Consider the following 22858-nt stretch of genomic DNA (forward strand, 5'->3'; position numbering starts at 1 on the left):
CGGTTGTTCCACCGTTCAGCTAATTTGCATATTAGCCCTCTATTATATAGGATGTTATGAGCATTTCCACATTACTTAATATTATTTAAAACATGATTTTAGGGGAGAAATTCTACCTTGTAGGTTTACCATAAATTAACAATTCTCCTAATGTTCCATTTAGGCTGTTTCCCTTGTTTTGCTTTTTTACGTCAAATTGTAAATATCTTTCAATTTCTGACACCACTTCTGATTATCTTCTATAACAGCACCCCACATCCCAGTCCCAAGGGTACAGCTACTTAAGAATACTGGGATGTGACTGCGTCTAAAGGCCGTGCCAATGAAACCCCCAAGAGGGCCCTCTGTCTCATCACACATGTCTGTGTTGAGGCTGATTATTACGATTAAAAAATGTTCCCTAATTGGGCAGGTCAAAACTGCTAGCCTACTTTCTCTGATAATCTTTCTCAGATTATTTTTCACATGCTTAGTTATTTGTATTTCTTCCATAAAATGCTTGACTTATTTATTTTTAGAAGAATATATGACAAGAGAATGCTGTAGGAAAAGGAACAAGAAACATCTTGGGAAATTAACACCACCCCCTAAAAATCTGATCCATACCTGGACTACACTATAATATTTTAATTCAGTTTCAAAGGAAAGATAAGCATCTAAGTAGAAAATATTCAAAAATTTAACATTTATATAAAACTGAAAAAGAATCACCTTTAAAAATAAAAATGTAGAGTAAATTAGAAAACCTACTCTTGGCAGGAAAATATAGTATAAATTAATTAGTAAAAACTATAACATGGAAATACATTTTCAAGATAATTTTATTTTTTATAAAAAAGTTCACAAGTAATATAAATCTGGTAAGGCGTGCGCTCGCGCACACACACACACACACACACAGAAACTTTAATATCATGTTTTCCAGATTTGTACAATACTAATTTGGCAGAATAAACTCTACAGCAGACTGGTCATTGGCCATATTCCTCAAGGCAATGTTCTTCAGTCTGGTAGCATGCTATTACTAAGTCAGAACAAGGGACATTTTTTTATGATTTTTAGAAAAGTCATCAATGGAATAGTTTCAATGTTAAGATTTCCTAGTTGTGCCCAGCCAGTATGGCTCAGTGGCTGAGGGTTGACCTATGAACCAGGAGGTCACGGTTCTAATCCCGGACAGGGCACATGCCACGTGCCCGGGTTGTGGGCTCAGTCCCCAGTAGGGGCCGTGCAGGGGGCAGCCCATCAATGATTTTCTCTCATCATTGATGTTCCTCTCTCTCTCTCCCTCTCCCTCCCTCTCTGAAAGCACTAAAAAGTATATTTAAAAAAAAAATTTCCTACTTGTGCAGCTACAACACATGTATCACAAAGGAAGTTCATCAGAGAGTCTATGTACTCAGTAAGGACTGCTGTCTCCTAACAAAGACGACAGAATCCTAGAGGAATAATGCAAATATTTGAATAAACAAAAATTGACACAAAAATGGGCATTTTTATCAGTGACTCTAATGAATGAGCTGTCCTGGAACAGTCCTCTTGAAAGTGACGCTGAGACAGGCTGTGGTGACCAGGTTCCTAGTCCAGTCTACATGTAACAGTTCCTGTAGAATCACAGACCAGAGCTACCTTCTTCATCCACGTCATCAGAAGAAAATAAATGATAATTCTAATGATGCTCTGAACACATTTCCTCTGCCACACTCCCACGGCACACGGAGGAACAAGCCCATTCCCTCAAGGGGAAGAAACGGTGTAGATGGGTGGCAAGAAGGCAGGAAACCCAGTTTGGGGCTGTTGTTTCTCACAGGTAGCAGCTGCTTAGAGGCACATGACAGTGGGGTGGGGAGAGAGTCTTACTTTGTTCATAAATTTGTAAATTCAGATCTGATGTTATTGTTTCTTCCACTTAATTGATACATGATTGATTCTGATATAAATCAATCTATTTTGAATCCAATCGTTACATCTCATGAACACCCTAGTGCAGTGGTCGGCAAACTGCGGCTCATGAGCCACATGCGGCTCTTTGGCCCCTTGAGTGTGGCTCTTCCACAAAATACTGACTTCTGTGCATGGGCCGCCAAGTTTCAATCACACTGCACGTGCGCGCCCGCACGTGGTATTTTGTGGAAGAGCCACACTCAAGGGGCCAAAGAGCCGCATGTGGCTCGTGAGCCGTGGTTTGCCAACCATGGCCCTACTGGAGCTATTCCTGCAGAGCTGAAAGTATACACCCCCACCCATAGGGCAGGCTGTTTTTTTCTCTCCTTTTTAAAAAATTTTAATATTTTTATTGCTTTCAGAGAGGGAGGGAGGGGGAGAGGGGGAGCGGGAGAAGGAAATATCAATGATGAGAATCATTGATTGGCTGCCTCCTGACTGCCCCCTACTGGGGATCGAGCCCGCAACCCTGGCATGTGCCCTTGACCAAAATCGGACCTAGGACCCTTCAGTCCGAAGGCCGACACCCTATCCACCGAGCCAAACTGGCTCGGGCTCTCTCTCCTTTTTAGAAAGCTGCCTTGTTACCTTCCCCAGATCTGCCATACATAACTTTGGCAGTAATGAAGCAATTACATCAGACTTGGCTCTACAGCATGAAGTGCACTTAATAAGCAGGAACATCCTTAATATCCAAATGTGATCCACAGGCAGGTTTTCATGACAAATGATCATTTCCTATATAATTTAGCTGGTTAGAGAGTAGAAAAGAACTGCATAATTTTCTTCAAAAGAATCCTACCTTTTGATCTTCGATCTCTTGTTCTTTTAGCAGTCGCTCCAGGTCAGCCATATCATTATGCTCAAATAACTTAATGTTACTACGCGATGCCTGTAATCCTTTCTGAATAGCAAAGCAGGCAGCTCTATCTCTGTAAGGAAGAGTACAACCAAACTGGGGTTTAAAGGGCTTGTCAATATTCTTAGCATTTGAGTAGGATGACCTACATTTACTTGTTAATGTGAACATGACAAATAAATAAAGCACACCTGAACATTTTTACATCACTGTTTGCGCTTCCCCCTGCAAGCGCTTTCCACGAAACTACATCCTGGTTCTGTTCTAAGCAGCACTCTTCTGTATTTTCACCTCGGCATCAGCAGGCTAAGGCCTTACAGTGCACGGGCTCTCTGAGAGATGCACGAACACTCACACTGCACCCAGCGGCACCTCTGGTTGGGATGCCACGCTCAAGAGAAGCCATCCCGGACAGCTGACTATCCGCAAAACCAGGTAGAACTCTGAATCTTGCAGATTAAACTTCCATGAGATCTTCTAAATTGGGTTCATTAGGAGGAAATATATTTTTAAAGTAAGTTGTATTAATTAAAAGTATATGCAAGATTTCTACGTCTGGGAAGATGAAGTAGACACATTTTCCCTATTTTTCTTACTAGGTGCCACCAAACCCCTAACATTACATATAAAATAAGTCTAAGACTGAAAGATGGAGAGAAAAGTCAGACCAGGTAGGGACCTGAGAAATAGCATGACACGAGTTTCCTGGATTTCCCAGACTGAGGGCTGATGAAGCTGGCCACCTGGAAATGCCACGGACACAGACAAAACAACTCTAACAGAAGCCTGTGTTCTGTAGCCAAAGGGAGAGGAAAGAGGGCTCCCAGCTGACAATAATGTCTCCGTTGCAGCCACACCACAGGAATACCGGGCCCACCCTCCGCACCAGCAGAGGCTGAGGGGGAGGCTTAGCCTCTGACCCTGGTGAGGCTGTAGCAAGGCACCTCAGCATCCCCGGGTGGTGCTGGAGAAGGGAGCTGAGACATTGATCTGTGCCGATGGGTAACATGGGGCTCCAACATGGTGTCAGTGAGACCATGGAGAGCATGCCAAGTTCCACTCACCCTGCAGTTAGGGGCAACCTCTCTCTCCTGAATGTGGCCTGTATCAGAGGAGGCTCAGGAGAATGAGGGAGAGAAAGCACCCCCTCAGTGTCAACCAACTATTACCTGTCTTACCAAGAACCAGAGGTCTTTAAGCAGAATGAAAGAAAACAGCCAACAAATGTCAATCCTGAGGTGATAGGGAGTCAGGACTTCTGATAACTTTAGAGCAATCATGGCAACAATATTTTCTCCAAAAATAGAAAAGAGACCTATCCAACAATCCAGCAGTTTTACTTCTGGGTATTTATCCAAAGAAAATGTAAGCACTAATTCAAAAGACATATGCACCCTTATGTTCATTGCAGCATTATTTACAATAGCCAAGATATGAAAGCACTCCAAGTGCCTATTAGTAGACAAGTAGATAAAAAAGCTGTAGTACAAATACACAATGGAATATCACTCGGTATAAAAAGAATGGAATATTAAAGAATATTATGCTGAGTGAAAAAAGTCAGACAGAGGAAGATAAATACCACTTTGAGGAGACAGAGGAAGCTAGGTAGTCAGAATCGGGACCATGGGAAGAGGAAGTAAAACCAGGAACCCGTCCTAACCGGTTTGGCTCAGTGGATAGAGCGTTGGCCTGCAGACTGAAAGGTCCCAGGTTCGATTCCGGTCAAGGGCATGTACCTCAGTTGCAGGCACATCCCCAGTAGGGGGTGTGCAGGGGGCAGCTGATTGATGTTTCTCTCTCATCGATGTTTCTAACTTTCTATCCCTCTCCCTTCCTCTCTGTAAAAAATCAATAATATATTTTAAAAACAAAACAAAACAGGAACCCAACTAGGTGGAGTTACAGACACCAACTGGGAGGGAAAGGAAGGGCGCCTGAGAGAGGCATGACCTTGAAAATGTATGGATATTGCTAAGACAGGAGGCATGCAAATAACCAATCATAAGGCAGTGAGGCATATAAACCAATCCCAAGGATATTGCTAAGCAGAATTCTTTAAAAAGTCCAATCAGGCCGAAACCGGTTTGGCTCAGTGGATAGAGCGTCAGCCTGCGGACTGAAGGGTCCCAGGTTCGATTCCGGTCAAGGGCATGTACCTGGGTTGCGGGCACAACCCCAGTAGGAGATGTACAGGATGCAGCTGATCGATGTTTCTCTCTAATCGATGTTTCTAACTCTCTATCTCTCTCCCTTCCTCTCTGTAAAAAATCAATAAAATATATTTTAAAAAAATAATAAAATAAATAAAATAAAAATAAAAATAAAAAGTCCAATCAGGAGCTAGCAAGGCTGTATCCACACCCTCAATTAAAAAGCATGCACTCCCTTTTGCCTCTCTCAGGGCGCAATGGGTTCCTGTGGGGGGAGCACACCCCTGCGCCCATGTGGCTGATGGCCACTGGGACTCTACACATGGACTGATAGACTTTACACCCGACTGTCACATGGAAAGGAAGCCTGGATGCTGGCTGCTCCTGGAACCCCAGCTGCACCTGTTCCAGGACTGGTTTCTCCCAATAAACTTCGGTTCCGCTAATCATTTTTGTCTGTGACTTCATTCTTCGATTTCTTGAGACAATGAACTTGGACTCAAACACCCCACATTTCGGTTTCAATATAATTGCACTTATATGTGGAACTAAAAACACACACACACAAATAAACCCAAACAAATCAAAGCAGATACACAGTGGAAATTACCAGAGGGCGTACCCATTCAGTGAGCTGGGGAAAACTGGTGAAGGAGATTAAGAAGTACAAATTTCCCATCATAAAAATTTAAATAAGTCAATGGGGATGTGATGTACAACATAGGGAATCCTATATAATAAGAGAGGAATATGCTAATTAGCTATTATGCCCTGAGGCATAACGACCAAGCCCATCACGACCAGATCAAGGATCAGCAGGAGGGTGGCCCAGCGAGGTACAAGTGGGCTTTGGGAGAGCTACAGGAGGGGGCAGGGCAGCAAGCTATGAGGGGGGGTCAGGGGGAGCTACAGGAGGGCGGGGCAGTGGGCAGAGAGCTACAGGAGGGTGCACGGATTCGTGCGCAGAGCTACTAGTATAGCAATAATACTGTAATAACTTTGTATGGTGACAGATGGTAATTAGACTTACTAGGGGATCATTTCATATGTACATATACAAGTATCAAATCACTATACAGTGGAACCTCGTTTCTTGAACTTAATTTGTTCTGAAAGGCTGTTCGAGAAGTAATTTGTTTGAAAACAGAATCATTTTTCCCATTAGAAATAATGTAAATTGAATGAATCCATTTGAGACCCTCAACTGATTCCTTGTTTTAACCTTTCTTAAATACAGCACGTCTAATGTACTGTTTGATCTGGAAAAAAAACACTTCTTAGATTTATAAAACCACCCCCTACTAGCCTTAAACAAATTTTTACTATATCCCTGCCTGGGAAACGCTATCACTGGCTAACTGCTTTTCCTTTATCCGCTCAACAGCAGTCTTTCTACCTATTCAATTGCCTGTGATTGTTTTGTGAGCACTTTCACACCCTTAGTAACATTAGCACTCTTGATGGTTTCTTTATGTTTTAAAATTGTACTAATCATAGATTCCCAGCAACAAAAGCATTCTCGCCTCTGTTCTGAGAGATACTTTCTGTCATGCTGAGGTATCAGCATAAAAGAATTGTCAGGTCGAAAACTGAAGTTTTGATCAACAACCCAGATATTTTTTCTGTGAACAACTTGGTCCAGAACCTAACTGTTCGAGATGGGAGACATTTGAGAAACAAGGATTGACTGTAGTGTGCATCTGAAACTAATAAGATATTGTATGTCAATTATATGCCAATAAAAAAACGTTTTCAATGAAACCAAGAGCCAGTTCTTTAAAAAGATAAACAAGATTGAGAGACCTTCAACCAGACTCATCAAGAAAACAAGAGTTGAAAGATAAAATCAGAAATGAAAGAGGAGAAGCAACAACTGACACCAAAGATATACAAAAGATTTAAAGAAAATATTACGAACAACTGTTTGCCAACAAATTGGACAATCTGGAAGAAATGGTTAAATTCCTAGAAACATACAATCTCCCTAAACTGAATCATGAAGAAAGAGAAAATCTGAACAGACAGATTACAATTAATGAAATTAAAGCAGCAATCAAAAAACTTCCAACAAACAAAACTCCTAGACCAGATGGTTTCACAGGTGAATTTTACCAAGAATTCAAGAAAAACTTATACCTGTTCTCAAGCTACTCCAAAAAAACTCAAGAGGAGAGAAGACTGCCAAGCTCATTTTATGAGGCCAGAGTATCTTAACTCAAAACCAGTTAAAGATACTACACAGAAAGAAAATTATAGGCTGCTAAAATCCTCAACAAAATATTAGCAAACCAAATCCAGCAATATATTAAAAAGATCATACACCATGATCAAGTGGGATCTATTCCTGGGATGCAAGGTTTGTACAATATCCACAAATCAATTAATGTGATACACTATATAAACAAAATGCAGAATAAAAGTCATATAATCATATCAATAGATGCAGAAAAAGCATTCAACAAAATCCAGCACACATTCTTCTTTTTTTTTTTTTTCAGGTGATCATCATAGCTAGGTTCTCTTGCCTGGTTCTATCCAGCACACATTCTATAAAATAAAAGCCTGGCTGGCGTCGCATGATGTCACAAGATCGGCAGGGGAGGGCAGTTGTGGGCAATCAGGCTGGCAGGGGAGGGCAGTTGGGGGTGAAATCAGGCCAGCAGGGGAGGGCAGTTGGGGGGCAATCGAGCCAGCAGGGGAGCAGTTAGACGTCAATCAGGCCGGCAGGGGAGCAGTTAGGGACCGATCAGGCTGGCAGGCAGAAGCGGTTAGGGGCAATCAGGCAGGAAGGCAGGCAGCGGTTAGGTGCCAGCAGTCCTGGATTGTGAGAGGGATGTCTGACTGTGGGATCGGCCTAAACCAGCAGTCAGACATCCCCCAAGGAGTCCCAGATTGGAGAGTGTGCAGGCCGGGCTGAGGGACACCCCCCCCCCCCCAGTGCACAAATTTTGTGCACTGAGCCTCTAGTTTAGGATAAAAACTCTCAGCAAAGTAGGAATAGAGGGAACGTATCACAACATAATAAAGGCCATTTATGACACACAGCTCAATGGGGAAAAACTAAAACTAATAAGATATTGTATATCAATTATATGCCAATAAAAAAAGATCAGAAACAAGATAGGGATACCTGCTTTTACCACTCTTATTCAACACTAGACGCACAGTGCACGAAATTCGTGCATGGGGGGACGTAGGGGTCCCCCTCAGCCCAACCTGCACCCTCTCCAATCCGGAACCCCTCGGGAGATGTCTGACTGCCGGTTTAGGCCCGATCCCAGGGATCGAGCCTAATCTGGCAGTCAGGCATCCCTCTCCAATCCTGGACCGCTGGCTCCTAATCGCTCGCTTGCCTGCCTGGTCGCCCCTAACTGCCCTCCCCCGCTGGCCAGATCGTCCCTTACTGCCTCTGCATGCTGGGCTGATCACCCCAAACTGCCCCCTGCTGACCTGGTCACCGCCAACTGCACCATCCCCACCAACCTGGTTGCTCCTAACTGCCCCCTCCCCCACCGGCCTGGTTGCCTCTTACTGACCCCTTGCCGGCCTGGTCGCCCCACGCAGCCTGCTGTTCAGCCAGCCTGGTCGCCCCACACAGCCTGCTGTTCAGCCAGCCTGGTCGTCCCTCACTAACCACCGTACCAGCCTGGTCGCCCCACGAAGCCTGCTTGTTCAGTCATTTGGTTGTCCCTCACTAACCCCCCTGCTAGGCTGGTCGTCCCACGCAGCCTGCTGTTCAGCCGGCCTGGTTGTCCCACGCAGCCTGCTGTTCAGCCGGCCTGGTCGTCCCACGCAGCCTGCTGTTCAGCCGGCCTGGTCGCCCCTCACTAACCACCGTACCGGCCTGGTCGCCCCACGCAGCCTGCTTGTTCAGTCGTTTTGGTCGTCCCTCACTAACCACCGTACCGGCCTGGTCGCCCCACGAAGCCTGCTTGTTCAGTTGTTTGGTTGTCCCTCACTAATCCCCTTGCTGGCCTGGTCACCCCATGCAGCCTGCTTGTTCAGTCGTTTGGTTGTCCTTCACTAACCCCACTGCCGGGCGGGTCGTAGGCAGCCATCTTGTGAGGGTGTGAGGGTTAATTTGCATATTACCTCTTTATTATATAGGATTATTATATAGGCTGGTACTGGAAGACTAGCCACAGCGATCAGGCAAGAAGAAGAAATAAAAGGCGTCCAATTGGAAAGCAAAAATTAAACCTGTCATTATTTGCAAGTGACATGATACTGTATGCAAGGAACCCATAAAGATCCCACAATAAAACTACTGGAACTGATAGAACCAAGGAAGTAAAAGACCTGTACCTGTCAATGATAAGATACTGAAGAAATAAACTGAAGAAGTTAAAAATAAATGAAAGCATGTACTGTGCTCATGGATAAGGAGAATTAACACTGTTAAAATGTCCATACTGGAGAAGCAAGATGGCGGCGATATAGGCAGACGCGTCCCAGGTCTTGTCCCGGAGCAAACGGAGTAAGCAGCTGAAACTAATAACACCCACCCCGAATTGGCAAATTTACTCAGCTGGTGAGACGGTTTGCAGCCGGGAAGGGCAGACCTCCCCTGGAAAGGTTAAAAACCAGGGATCTGGGCAGGAAAGTTTGCCAGACCTGAGCCCAGAGGGTCGGAGGGAGTCCGCATGGCAGACAGCCGCGTCTCTTGGGACAGACACAGACCCTGACCAGGGTAAGGAGTTCCGCGGGTTTGCTGGCGCCAGGAGATTTGAGATTTGGATTTTGTGATTGCGGAGAACTGAGACTAAAGGGGGCATCCTGAGGAACTGATCAGACCATGCAGTGCCCATAAGAGAGGAGCGTTTCCCAGACCATGCAGTGCTGGTAAGAGAGGAGCGTTTCCCAGACCGGTAAGAGAGGAGCGTTTCCGTGGCCGGCCGGCGTTTGTCTGTTTCTTTGTTTTCACTGAACCCTGCTCATAGGACAGTTCGGATACAGACACTCACCTGTGCTGAAGAGAGGGTGAAGGTGCAGACGAGGGGAATCTGGGGAGAGGCTGAGGAAAGAGGGGGAGCCGGAGGAGGTGGCAGCGAATTGAGTGCTGAGACACCCCTGGGCCCAGGACTGGGGCAGCCATTCCTCCAGAGGGTGGAATTCCTCCCCCCAGCCCCCTAGGCAAGGAGCACAGCCACACCCAGATTCCACCCTGTATGAGATAAAGGATTAAAACAAGCTGAATAGTCCCTGGGAGTTACCAGGGTCTGGCCTATAGAGGGATTTTCAGTCCCACCAACAACACAGAGCAGGGTAAGGATTAAAAAAGGATAGAGAAGCTGTATAGCCTCAGAGGCCAACCCAAAAACACTGCCACCCAGAGGCTGAACCACAAACTGACTCTTAGGGGAATACAAATTAAGGCAGACTGGATCACAAATACGGCCTGCTTTAAAATCAGGACTGTGATTTACAACACGGAGGAACAGTGTAATGCAGGCAAATTCAACACTCTCCTAAATACCTGGCAGGACTAAGGCGAACCAGGCTGAAGAGTAGAAGAACCGAAAGACCATCACTACTGCAAATTTTTTCTTTTTCTTTTTCTTTTTAATTTTTTCACCTTTTTACTAAGAAACCAATTTTTTTTTCTCTTTTTCTTCTTTTTCCATCACCTGATTTTACCTTTTCAATTACCACATGTTTATTTTTAACCAGTATTATTACTGCTACCATTTTACCATTTTTTAAAGTGCCATTTTATTTTCTCTTTATTTTCTTTTGGGATTAGTGTTCTCCATTCTATTTTCATCGTTCCTTTAGCATTAATTTTCCCTATCTCAATTTCACCTCTTTGCTAAAACCCTCTTCCTTACTTTTCCCCTTTTGGTGTCCTGTTTCGCTTACCCTATTCCTGCTCCAGACTTTCCCAATTCCCTCTTTTTACCCCCTGTCTAATTCCACCCTACTTATATATCCTATTTCCAATCTACTGCTCTAAATCCTTATACACCTATTCTTTATCCTTCTTCACTTTCCAAACATTTTTTTCTCTCTTATCTTTCTATTGTTTTCTTGATTGTTGAATATATTGGGCTTTTTTTTTTTTTTTTATTTGTTTGTTTGTTTTGTTTTGTGTTTTTTCTTCTTTCTTAGGACTGGTTGTGAGGTTGTTTTTCTTTTTCTTTCTTTTTTTTTTTTCCTGCTGGTTTTTCCCTTCCCTCCCCCACCCCACCCCGGTTATTTTTGTGCTTCTGTTTTCCCTTACCCCTCTGGATATTATTGGTGGTTTGTAGTTTGCATTCATCTCCAGGGATCTGTTGCTGGAATTTGTTGAGATTAGTGGCAGTTCTATTGGAGTTTGCTCCTCATACCAATAGTCTCTTCCCCGCTTCTACTTCATTCTCTTTTTTCGCTCTCTTTTTTTCCCCCCTCTTTTTTCCCAATTCTATTTTTGCACTCCTTTTTTGTTTGTTTTTTTCTTTTTTTTCTTTTCTGTTCTCTCTTTTATCTTCTTCTCTTCTTTCTCCCTTATCCCCTAATTCTCTTAATTCGGGTGGTCACCTTTATTTGGGGTTATTAATATTGTGAATATACTTGTGTTCAGTGCCTGGTACGTTGTGCCTTGCTCTGTTGTATTTTGTGCCTTTAAATCAATGCAGCAGATCCAAGCAACAGCAGCCCCCTGATCACCGCAGCCTCCTGATCACCACAGCCTCCTGATCACCACACCCTCTGTCTGTGGAACAGCAGCTGTACGTGAAGCCTCCCCCCACCAGCCAGAAGAGCCAACACAGCTGTGAACAACACCCACCAGAGGAGCTGCTGCCAACTGGAAAGCAGCTGCTACCGCAACCGTCTGAGCAGCAACCACAACCCAAGGAGCCCCTGCCACCCAGGGAGCAGCCACTGAACATCTCAACATCTACATATGTCAGCGAGATCAAACATGGGTAGGCAAAGAAACCCCCAAAGGAAAGAAAAGGAGGACTCGCCAGAAAAGCAGCTAAGTGAGACAGAGATATGCAACATGACGGAAAAAGAATTCAGAATAAGGTTCCTAGAGTACATGCACCAGATGTTCAAGAAGCAAGAAGAAACAGATGAAAAACTCAACTACTTATGCAAGAAGCTAGAAGAAACAGATGAAAAAAATCAACAACTTAAGTAAGTCCCAAGAAGAAATGAAGAGTGACATAGCTTCAATAAAAAACTCCATTGAAAGTATCAACAGTAGACTGGGAGAAGCGGAGGACCGAATTAGTGAATTAGAAGACAAGGAAGCAAAACACACTCAAACTGTACGGCAAATGGAGAAAAAAATTAAAAGACAGGAGGAGAGCCTAAGGGAGCTTTGGGACAACATGAAACGAAACAACATACGAATAATAGGGGTGCCAGAACAACAGAAAGATGAACATGGATTAGAAAACCTATTCGAAGAAATAATATCAGAAAACTTCCCTGAGGTGGGGAAGAAAAAAGTCACACAAGCCCAGAGAGTCCCAAACAAGGTGAACCCGAAAAGACCCACACCGAGACACATCATAATTACCATGGCAAATGTTCAGGATAAAGAGAGAATCTTACAGGCTGCAAGAGAGAGACGGAAAGTAACATACAAGGGATCTCCCATTAGATTATCAAATGATTTCTCAACAGAAACACATCAGGCCAGAAAAGAATGGACGGAAATCTACAAAGTGATGCAAAGCAAAGGACTGAATCCAAGAATACTCTATCCAGCAAGGCTATCATTCAAAATTGAAGGGGAAATAAGAAGCTTCACAGACAAAAAAGGGCTAAGGGAGTTTATCACCACCAAGCCAGCCATGCAAGAAATGCTAAAGGGACTGGTGTAAAAAGAAGAAATATCAAGCTCAGAAAGAAAACAGCCACACACACACACACAAAAAGAAATGGCTACAAACAAGTACCTTTCAATAATAACTTTAAATGTAAATGGACTAAATGCTCCAACCAAAAGACATCGAGTGGCTGAATGGATAAAAAAACATGACCCATACATCTGCTGTCTACAAGAGACCCACCTCATTAGAAGGGACTCACACAGACTGAAAGTGAAGGGATGGAAAAATATCTTTCACGCAAATGGAAAGGAAAAGAAAGCTGGGGTAGCAATACTTATATCTGACAAAATACATCTCAAAGTGAAGGCCATAACCAGAGATAAGGAAGGCCACTTCATAATACTAAAGGGATCAATACAACAAGAAGATATAACCCTGGTAAACATATATGCACCCAATGCAGGAGCACCCACATACATAAGAAAACTTCTGGAAGATATCAGGGGAGAGATCGACAACAATACAATCATAGTAGGGGACTTTAATACGCCACTGACATCACTGGATAAATCCGCTAGACAAAAACTCAGCAAAGAAACAGCAATCCTAAATGACTCACTAGATCAGATGGACTTAATTGACATCTTCAGAACACTTCACCCCACAGCTGCAGAATATACATTCCTCTCAGGTGCTCATGGGACATATTCAAAAATAGACCACATATTGGGTCACAAGCAAAGTCTCCACAAATTCAAGAAGATTGAAATCATAAAAAGCTTCTTCGCAGACCACGATGGCATAATGTTAGAAATAAACTACAATAAAAACAACCCAAAATACTCAAACAATTGGAAGCTGAATAGCATGTTATTAAATATTGATTGGGTTACCGATGACATCAAAGAAGAAATTAAAAACATCCTGGACACTAATGACAATGAAAACACAACAATCCAAAACCTCTGGGACACAATGAAAGCAGTTCTGAGAGGAAAGTTTATAGCTCTACAGGCCTATCTCAAAAAACAAGAAAAAATGGTAGTCAATCATCTAACTCTACAACTCAAAGAATTAGAAAGAGAGCAACAAGAAAACCCCAGAGTGAGCAGAAGGAAGGAGATAATAAAGATTAGAGCAGAAATCAATGAAATAGAGACCAAAAAAACAATACAGAAAATCAATGAAACCAAGAGCTGGTTCTTTGAAAGGATAAACAAGATTGACAAACCCCTAGCCAGGCTCACCAAGAAGCAAAGAGAGAGGTCCCAAATAAACCAAATCAGAAATGATAGAGGCGAAATAACAACAGACCCCACAGAAATACAAATGATTGTTAAACAATACTACGGGCAACTCTACTCCAACAAACTAGACAACCTGGAGGAAATGGACAAATTCCTAGAAAAATACAACATTCCAAAACTCAATCAGGAAGAATCTAAAAACCTCAATAGGCCAATAACTATGGAAGAAATTGAAGCAGTCATCAGAAAGCTTCCAGCAAACAAAAGCCCAGGGCCAGACGGCTTCACAGGGGAGTTCTACCAAACATTCAAGGAAGAACTAAAACCTACCCGCCTCAGACTACTACAAAAAATTCAAGAGGAAGGAACACTTCCAAGCTTATTCTATGAAGCCAGCATCACCCTAATACCAAAACCAGGTAAAGACATCACAATGAAAGAGAATTACAGGCCAATATCCCTCATGAACATAGATGCCAAAATCCTCAACAAAATCTTAGCAAATCGGATCCAGCAGTACATCAGAAGGATCATACACCATGACCAAGTAGGATTTATCCCAGAGATGCAAGGATGGTACAACATCCGTAAATCAATAAATGTGATACATCACATAAACAAATTGAAAGAAAAAAACCACATGGTCATATCAATTGATGCAGAAAAAGCATTCGACAAAATCCAACACCCATTTTTGATAAAAACTCTCAGAAAGGTGGGAATAGAAGGATCATACCTCAACATAATAAAAGCCATATATGACAGGCCCGCAGCCAACATCATACTCAATGGACAAAAACTAACACCATTTCCCCTAAGAACAGGAACAAGACAGGGATGCCCACTCTCACCACTCCTGTTCAACATAGTACTGGAAGTATTAGCCATTGCAATTAGGCAAGAAGAAGAAATAAAAGGCATCCAAATTGGAAAAGAGGAAGTAAAACTGTCCTTATTTGCAGATGACATGATATTATACATACAAAACCCTAGAGACTCCATCAAAAAGCTACTAGACTTAATACATGAATTTGGCAATGTAGCAGGATACAAAATTAACCCCAAGAAATCTGAGGCATTTCTATACACCAATAGTGAACTTTCAGAAAGGGAGATCAGAAAAACAATCCCATTTACCATCGCACCAAAAAAATTAAGATACCTAGGAATAAACTTAACTAAAGAGGTTAAAGACCTCTACTCAGAAAACTACAGGACGTTGAAAAAAGAGATAGAGGAAGACATAAACAGATGGAAGAACATACCATGTTCTTGGATTGGCAGAATCAACATCATTAAAATGTCCATACTACCCAAAGCAATCTATACATTCAACACACTTCCCATTAAAATACCAATGGCCTTCTTCAAAGATCTAGAACGAACTCTCCAAAAATTCATCTGGAATAAAAAAAGACCCCGAATAGCTGCAACGATCCTGAGAAAGAACAAAGTAGGTGGGATCTCAATGCCAGATATCAAGCTGTATTACAAAGCCACTGTTCTCAAAACTGCCTGGTACTGGCACAAGAACAGACATATAGATCAGTGGAATAGAATAGAGAGTCCAGAAATTAGCCCGAACCAATATGCTCAATTAATTTTTGACAAAGGAGGCATGAACATACAATGGAGCCAAGATAGTCTCTTCAATAAATGGTGTTAGGAAAATTGGACAGACATATGCAAGAAAATGAAACTAGACCACCAACTTACACCATACACAAGAATAAACTCAAAATGGATAAAGGACTTAAATGTACGACAGGAAACCATAAAAATTCTAGAAGAATACAAAGGCAACAAAATCTCAGACATATGCCAAAACAATTTCTTCACTGATACAGCTCCTAGGGCAGTTGAAACTAAAGAGAAACTGAACAAATGGGACTACATCAAAATAAAAAGCTTCTGCACAGCAAAAGAAACCATCAACAAAACAACAAGAAAACCCACCTCGTGGGAAAACATATTTGCCAACGTCATATCTGATAAGGGCTTAATCTCCAAAATTTATAGGGAACTCATACAACTTAACAAAAAGAAGATAAACAATCCAATCAAAAAATGGGCAAAGGATCTAAATAGACACCTTTCAAAAGAGGACATTCAGAAAGCCAAGAGACATATGAAAACATGCTCAAAGTCACTAATCATCCGAGAGATGCAAATCAAAACAACAATGAGGTACCATCTCACACCTGTCAGAATGGCCATCATCAACAAATCAACAAACGACAAGTGCTGGAGAGGATGTGGAGAAAAAGGAACACTTGTGCACTGCTGGTGGGAATGCAGACTGGTGCAGCCACTATGGAAGGCAGTATGGAGGTTCCTCAAAAAATTGGAAATGGAACTCCCATTTGACCCTGTGATCCCACTTCTAGGAATATATCCCAAGAAACCAGAAACACCAATCAGAAAGGATATATGCACCCAGATGTTCATAGCAGCACAATTCACCATAGCTAAGATCTGGAAACAGCCTAAGTGCCCATCAGTAGATGAATGGATTAGAAAACTGTGGTACATCTACACGATGGAATACTATGCTGCTGTTAAAAAGAAGGAACTCCTACCATTTGCAACATCATGGATGGAACTGGAGAGCATTATGCTAAGTGAAACAAGCCAGTCAATGAAGGAAAAATACCACATGATCTCACTCATTCATGGATAATAAAGACCATTACAAACTTTTGAACAATAATAGATACAGAGGCAGAGCTGCCTCAAACTGATTGTCAAACTGCAGTGGGAAGGCCAGAGAGAGTTGGGGGGCAGGAGGGAGGGGAGTAAGAGATCAACCGAAGGACTTGTATGCATGCATATAAGCATAACTAATGGACATAAGACACTGGGGGGTAAGGGAGGGTAGGGGTTTGTCAAGGGCGGGGGGGAAAAAAGGATACTTATGTAATACACTTTGTAATACTTTAAGCGAAAAATAAAAAAATTAAAAAAAAATAAATAAATTAAAAAAAAAAACACCCTAAAAAAAAAAATTAAAAAATTAAAAAATAAATAAAAAAAATAAAAAAATAAAAATGTAGTAGCTGAAAGGGCAAAATCAGGTGATGGAGAAAAAGAAAAAAGAAAAAAAAGAAAAAAAAATGTTTTCTTAGTTAAAAAAAAAAAAAAAAAAAAAAATGTCCATACTACCCAAAGCAATCTACAGATTCAACTCAAATACCCTCAAAATGGCTTATCTCACAGAACTAGAACAAATAATCAAAAAATGTATATGGAACCACAAAAAACTTCAAATAGCCAAAGCAATCTTGCGAAAGAAGAACAAAGTTGGAAGAATCATGCTACCTAATACCAAACTATACTACAAGGCCACAGTAATCAAAAGAGCATGGTACTGGCATAAAAAAAACACAAAAAAACAGGCATATAGATCAATGGAACAATAGAGTCCAGAAATAAACGAACAACTATATGGACAAAGAAGGCAAGTACATACAATAGGGTAAACACAGTCTATTCAATAAATGGTGTTGGGAAAATTGGACAGATACATGCAAAAACAATTAAAACTACACTTTCTTTCCCCATGTACAAGAATAAACTCATAATGGATTAAAGACTTAAATGTAAAACTCGATACCATAAAAATCCTAAAAGAAGACACAGACAGTAAAACCTTGGACATTTTCAGGTAACACTTTCTCTATTATATCTCCTTTGGCAAGGGAAACAAAAGAAAAAAATAAACAAATGGGACTACATCAAACTAAAAATTTTTTGCACAGCAAAGGAAACCATCAACAAAATGAAAAGACAACCCACAGGAGAAGATATTCATCAATGATATATCTGATAAGAGATTAATACCCAAAATTTATATACAACTCAACATAAAAAAAACCTAATTAAAAAATGGGCAAAAGCATTGAATGGGAGAACATATTCACCAATGATACATCTAATAAAGGGTGAATATCCAAAATGTATAAAAAACTCATACAACTCAACACCAAGAAAACAAACAATCCAATTGAAAAATGGGCTAAGGACCTGAATAGATACTTCTCCAAAGAGGACATGTAGATGGCCAATAGACATATAAAAAGATGCTCAATGTCACCAATCATCAGAGATATGCAAATTGAAACCAAAATGAGAAATCACCTCATGCCTATCAGAATGGCTATCATCAATAAACCAACAAACAACATGAGGATGTGAAGAAAAGAAGGGTACACTCATGTACTGTTGGTGGAATGCAGTTTGGTGCAGCCACTGGAGTTACCTCAAATAATTAAAAACGAAACTGTTTTTTGACCCAGTGATTCTACTTCTGGGATATAGTTGAAGAAACCTGAAACACTAATTCAAAAGAATATACGCGCCCGCTATGTGCATTGCAGCATTATAAACAAGTTGAGGCCCGGAGCACAAAATTCGTGCATGGGAAGGGGGTCCCTAAGCTGGCCTGCACCTCTCACAATCCAGGACCCCTCAGGGGATGCCCGACTGCCAGTTTAGGCTTGATCCCACAGTGGGATCAGGCCCAAACTGGCAGTCGGACATCCCTCTTGCAATTCGGGACCACTGGCTCCTAACTCCTGGCCTGCCTGCCTGCCTGATCACCCCTAACCGCCTCTGCCTGCCTGCCTGATTGTCCCTAACCACTTGCCTGCCTTCCTGATTGCCCCTAACCGCTCGCCTGCCTGCCTGATTGGCCCTAATTGCCTTTGCCTCGGCCCCCGCCGCCGCGGCTTCATCCAGAAGGATGTCTGGAATGATGTCCAGAAGGTCATTCAGCTGTCCGGTCTAATTAGCATATTACGCTTTTATTATTATAGACTAGAAGCCTGTTGCATGAAGATTCACACAATAGGCCTTCCTTCCCCTGGCTGCCGGCACCCGGAACCAGGCCTTTGGTCCGAACGCAGCGAGGCTTGGCTTCTCTACTCTGGCCACAGCGGAGAAGCCAAGCGTCTTCAGTCTTCAGTCTTTGCTCAGGCTGGAGACTTCAGTCTTCGCTCCGTGCCTATGTATGCAAATTAACCTGCCATCTTCATTAGGCTAATCTGCATACTCATCCTGATTGGCTGGTGGGTGTGGTGGAGTGACTACCAATTTACATATTTCTTTTATTAGTATAATGGATAAAGCAAAAACTACACTGTCTGACGTGGTTCTCAATGTATGTATAGGACATCTATCCTATATTTTAAAAAAGCCTAATATGAATATTGTCCTCTTAGGCGGTCATTCATCCATGAGTTTGACCACTTGCTATGATGTGCGCTGACCACCAGGGCGCGGCAACCAACCTCCCGTGGTGCTCGGGCAGGGGCTGCTACCTCTCGCCAACTACCTGGGGGCGGGAGTGACAGGGACAGAGGTGCTGTGAGAATGCGGGGTGTCCGCCGGGCTCACTCTCACTCCATCTGCTACCCTACCCAGGGACACCAGGCGCCCATGAGGAGCCCACCCCGCACCCACGTGGCCTCTTCTGGTGAACCACAGCTGCTGGGACTGCAGGGGCCAGTCGGGCTCATCAGGGTTCATGCAGAAGCCGGTCTGCGAGGCTGACTGGGAGAATGCACTGCCTGCCTGGCTTCCGTGTGGCGCCACTGGGCAGCCCAGAGGCCCATGCTGCGCCACAGCCCACAGCATCTAGCCGTGCTCACTGCATCTCCCCATGGGGACTCGGGTGCTGTGACTCGGGCGGAGGGGGGCACTTGGGGGCTTAGGTATTGCCCAGACCCGGAGGTCAGGTGGGACCTACCCTTCCACACCAGACGCTCGCGCTTCAATTGCCAGCCAGGCTTTTGAATTTCATGCATCAGGCCTCTAGTGTATATATATACTAGAGGCCCGTGTCAAGAAGATTCCTGCAAGAATAGGGCTTCCTGAGGCTGGAGCGAAGCAGAGAAGGGAGCGAAGCCCGCCTCAGCCTCCCGTCTCCGCTGCCTCGGCCCCCTCTCGTCTCCGCTACTTTGCTCCCTCCCATCTCCGCTGCCTCGGCCCCCTCCCTTCTCCGCTGTCTTGGCTCTCTCCCTTCTCCGCTGTCTTGGCTCCCTCCCGTCTCCGCCGCCTCGGCCCCCTCCCTTCTCCGCTGCCTCGGCTCCCTCCCTTCTCCGCTGCCTCGGCTCCCTCCCGTCTCCGCCGCCTCGGCCCCCTCCCTTCTCCACTGCCTTGCTCCCTCCCTTCTCCACTGCCTCGGCTCCCTCCCGTCTCCGCCTCCTCGCTTCCTCCCGTGTCTGCTGCTTCGCTCGCTCCCTTCTGCGCCACTTCACTCCCTCCCATCTCGGCTGCCTCGGCTCCGTTCCCTTCTCCACCATTTTGCTCCCTTCTGCAGTGCTGGGCTTCCTTCTGCTGTCTTCAGTCTTTGCTCTGCGCCTGTGTATGCAAATTAACTGCCATCTTTGTTGGGTTAATTTGCATATCACTCTGATTGGCTGGTGGGCATAGTGGAGGGACGGTCAATTTGCATGTTTCTCTTTTATTAGTGTAGATATAAAAGCCTACGACTGTCCAACCGTTCGACCGGTAGCTATGACGTGCAATGACCACCAGGGGGCAGGCGCTCAATGCAGGAGCTGCGGAGCTGTGGTGATTTGGCAGCTGCGGTTCTCGGGTGAAGCCCCTGGAACCAGAGAGGAGGGAGGCCAATTCTGGGGTGCGTCACCTGAGAACTGCCTTCTCGCAATCCGGGACCCTCGGGGGATGTCGGAGAACCAGTTTCGGCCCAATCCCTGTAGGCCAGGCCAAGGGACCCCAGTGGTGCATGATCCAGGACTCTAGTATTTAAATAATTACTTTAAAAATGAGGAGAGTAGAGGGATGTAAATAAAGGTAAAGGTTTTATACTTAAACTGGTAAGAAAATGAGCAGTAGAATGTGATAACTTATGTGTATATATAATGTCATACTTAGAGCAGTGACTTAAAAAACTATGCAAAGAGAAACAGTAAAAAACAATATTGGTAAATAGAAATGGAATCCCCATACATGGTCAAATAACCAACAAAGAGGAAAGAAAGAGAAAGTAGAAAAACAAAAACTCAGAGAGCAAATAACAAAGAAAAGGGCAGATTTAAGGCCTCATATATCACTAAATGAAAATAGCCAAAACATATAATTTAAAGTTAGATATTGACAGAATAGATTATACATGACTCAACCATATGCTGCCTACAAGAAATTCACTTCAAATGTAATAATAAAAGTAGTTTATTATTAAATAATAAAAATACACACACACACATATTATTCAATAACAGTGGTATGAGTGCATATATATTACATACAATAAATATACCATGCAAACATTCACCAAGGGAAAGCAGAATTGCCTATGTTAATATCTGATAAAGTACACTTTGGAACAAAGAAAATTACCAGAGACAAAGATGCACATTATATAATGGTAACAAGGGTCTTATCCTAGAGCCGTGGCTGGCAAACCACGACTCATGAGCCACATGCGGCTCTTTGGCCCCTTGAGTGTGGCTCTTCCACAAAATACCACGTACAGGCGCGCACGTACAGTGCGATTGAAACTTCGCGGCCCATGTGCAGAAGTCAGTATTTTGTGGAAGAGCTGGTATTTTGTGGAAGACCACACTCAAGGGGCCAAAGAGCCACATGTGGCTCGAGAGCCGTGGTTTGCTGAGCCGCAGTTTGCCAACCACTGTCCTAGAGACTTGGAATAAATATGCACCAATTAATAGAGCTGCAAAAGAAAAGAAACAAAAAGTGATAAAAGTAAAATGAGAAATTGACAAATCACAACTACACCAGCTGATAGAACTACTAGACAGAAAATCAGCAAGGATATAAAAGAACTCAACAACACTATCAACTAACTGTCATTTATAGAACACTCCAGTGAACAGCAGAATATTCTTTTTAAAGTGACAACATGCCAGAACCGGTTTGGCTCAGTGGATAGAGCGTCGGTCTGCGGACTGAAAGGTCCCAGGTTCGATTCCGGTCAAGGGCATGTACCTGGGTTGCGGGCACATCCCCAGTAGGAGGTGTGCAGGAGGCAGCTGATCGATGTTTCTCTCTCATCGATGTTTCTAACTCTCTATCTCTCTCCCTTCCTCTCTGTAAAAAAATCAATAAAATATATTTCAAAATAAAAAAAAATAATAAAAAAAAATAAAGTGACAACAGAACACTGTTTAAGAGAGACCACATCATGAGCCATAAAACAAACTACAACAAATTTAAATATTCTAACACTTGGAAACTAAACAATACACTTCTATATAATCCAGGGGTCAAAGAGAAGGTTTACAGGGAAAAAAACACAATTAAATAAAAATGAAAACAAACACATCAAAATTTGTTAGACACAACTAAAGCAATGCTGAGAGGGAAACTCACAGCACGAAAGCATTACAAATAAACTGATAATGAGAAGGCAGGAAATAATACTAAAAGTCAAAAAAACTGAAAACAAAAATAGAATAGAAAAAAATGTCAATAAACCAAAAAGAAGATCAATAAAATGGACAAACCTTTAGGAAGACTGACAAAAAAGAGAGTAGACACAAATTACCAGTCATAAATGAAATGGGGTGTCACTACAGGTTCTGCAGACAGTAGAAGGATAATAAGGGAATATTACAAAGCACGTCATATATATAAATCTGACAACTTAAAAGAAATGGACTAACTCCTTGAAAAACATAAACTCACCCAATATGACACAGATAATTTGAATAGCCTTATAAGTACTAAGAAAATTGAATTTGTAATTAAAATACTTCAAAAAATAAATCTCCAGGTCCAGGTGGTTTTACTGGAGAAATCTACCAAACGTTTAAAGAATTAACAATTTTATACAATTTCTCCAGAAAATAGAAGAGAACACTTTCCAATTGATTTGATGAAGTATTATTCTGATGCCAAGACCACACA

General features: G+C 42.8%; 1 protein-coding gene across 2 annotated transcripts in view; it reads right to left on the bottom strand.

The window, feature by feature from the left end:
* Positions 1 to 22858, bottom strand: part of SPTLC1 (serine palmitoyltransferase long chain base subunit 1) — a 104137-nt gene that overhangs the window by 35300 nt on the left and 45979 nt on the right. For both annotated transcript variants that reach the window (XM_070400903.1, XM_070400904.1), the window contains one exon: positions 2747 to 2876. In XM_070400903.1, coding sequence (XP_070257004.1) covers positions 2747 to 2876 — 130 coding nt within the window. The remainder of the gene's footprint in view (positions 1 to 2746; positions 2877 to 22858) is intronic.

Source organism: Myotis yumanensis, unplaced genomic scaffold (genome assembly GCF_028538775.1).
Source record: "Myotis yumanensis isolate MYYU_CA2020_CCGP unplaced genomic scaffold, mMyoYum1.0.hap1 SCAF_21, whole genome shotgun sequence".
NCBI classification, from domain to species: domain Eukaryota; kingdom Metazoa; phylum Chordata; class Mammalia; order Chiroptera; family Vespertilionidae; genus Myotis; species Myotis yumanensis.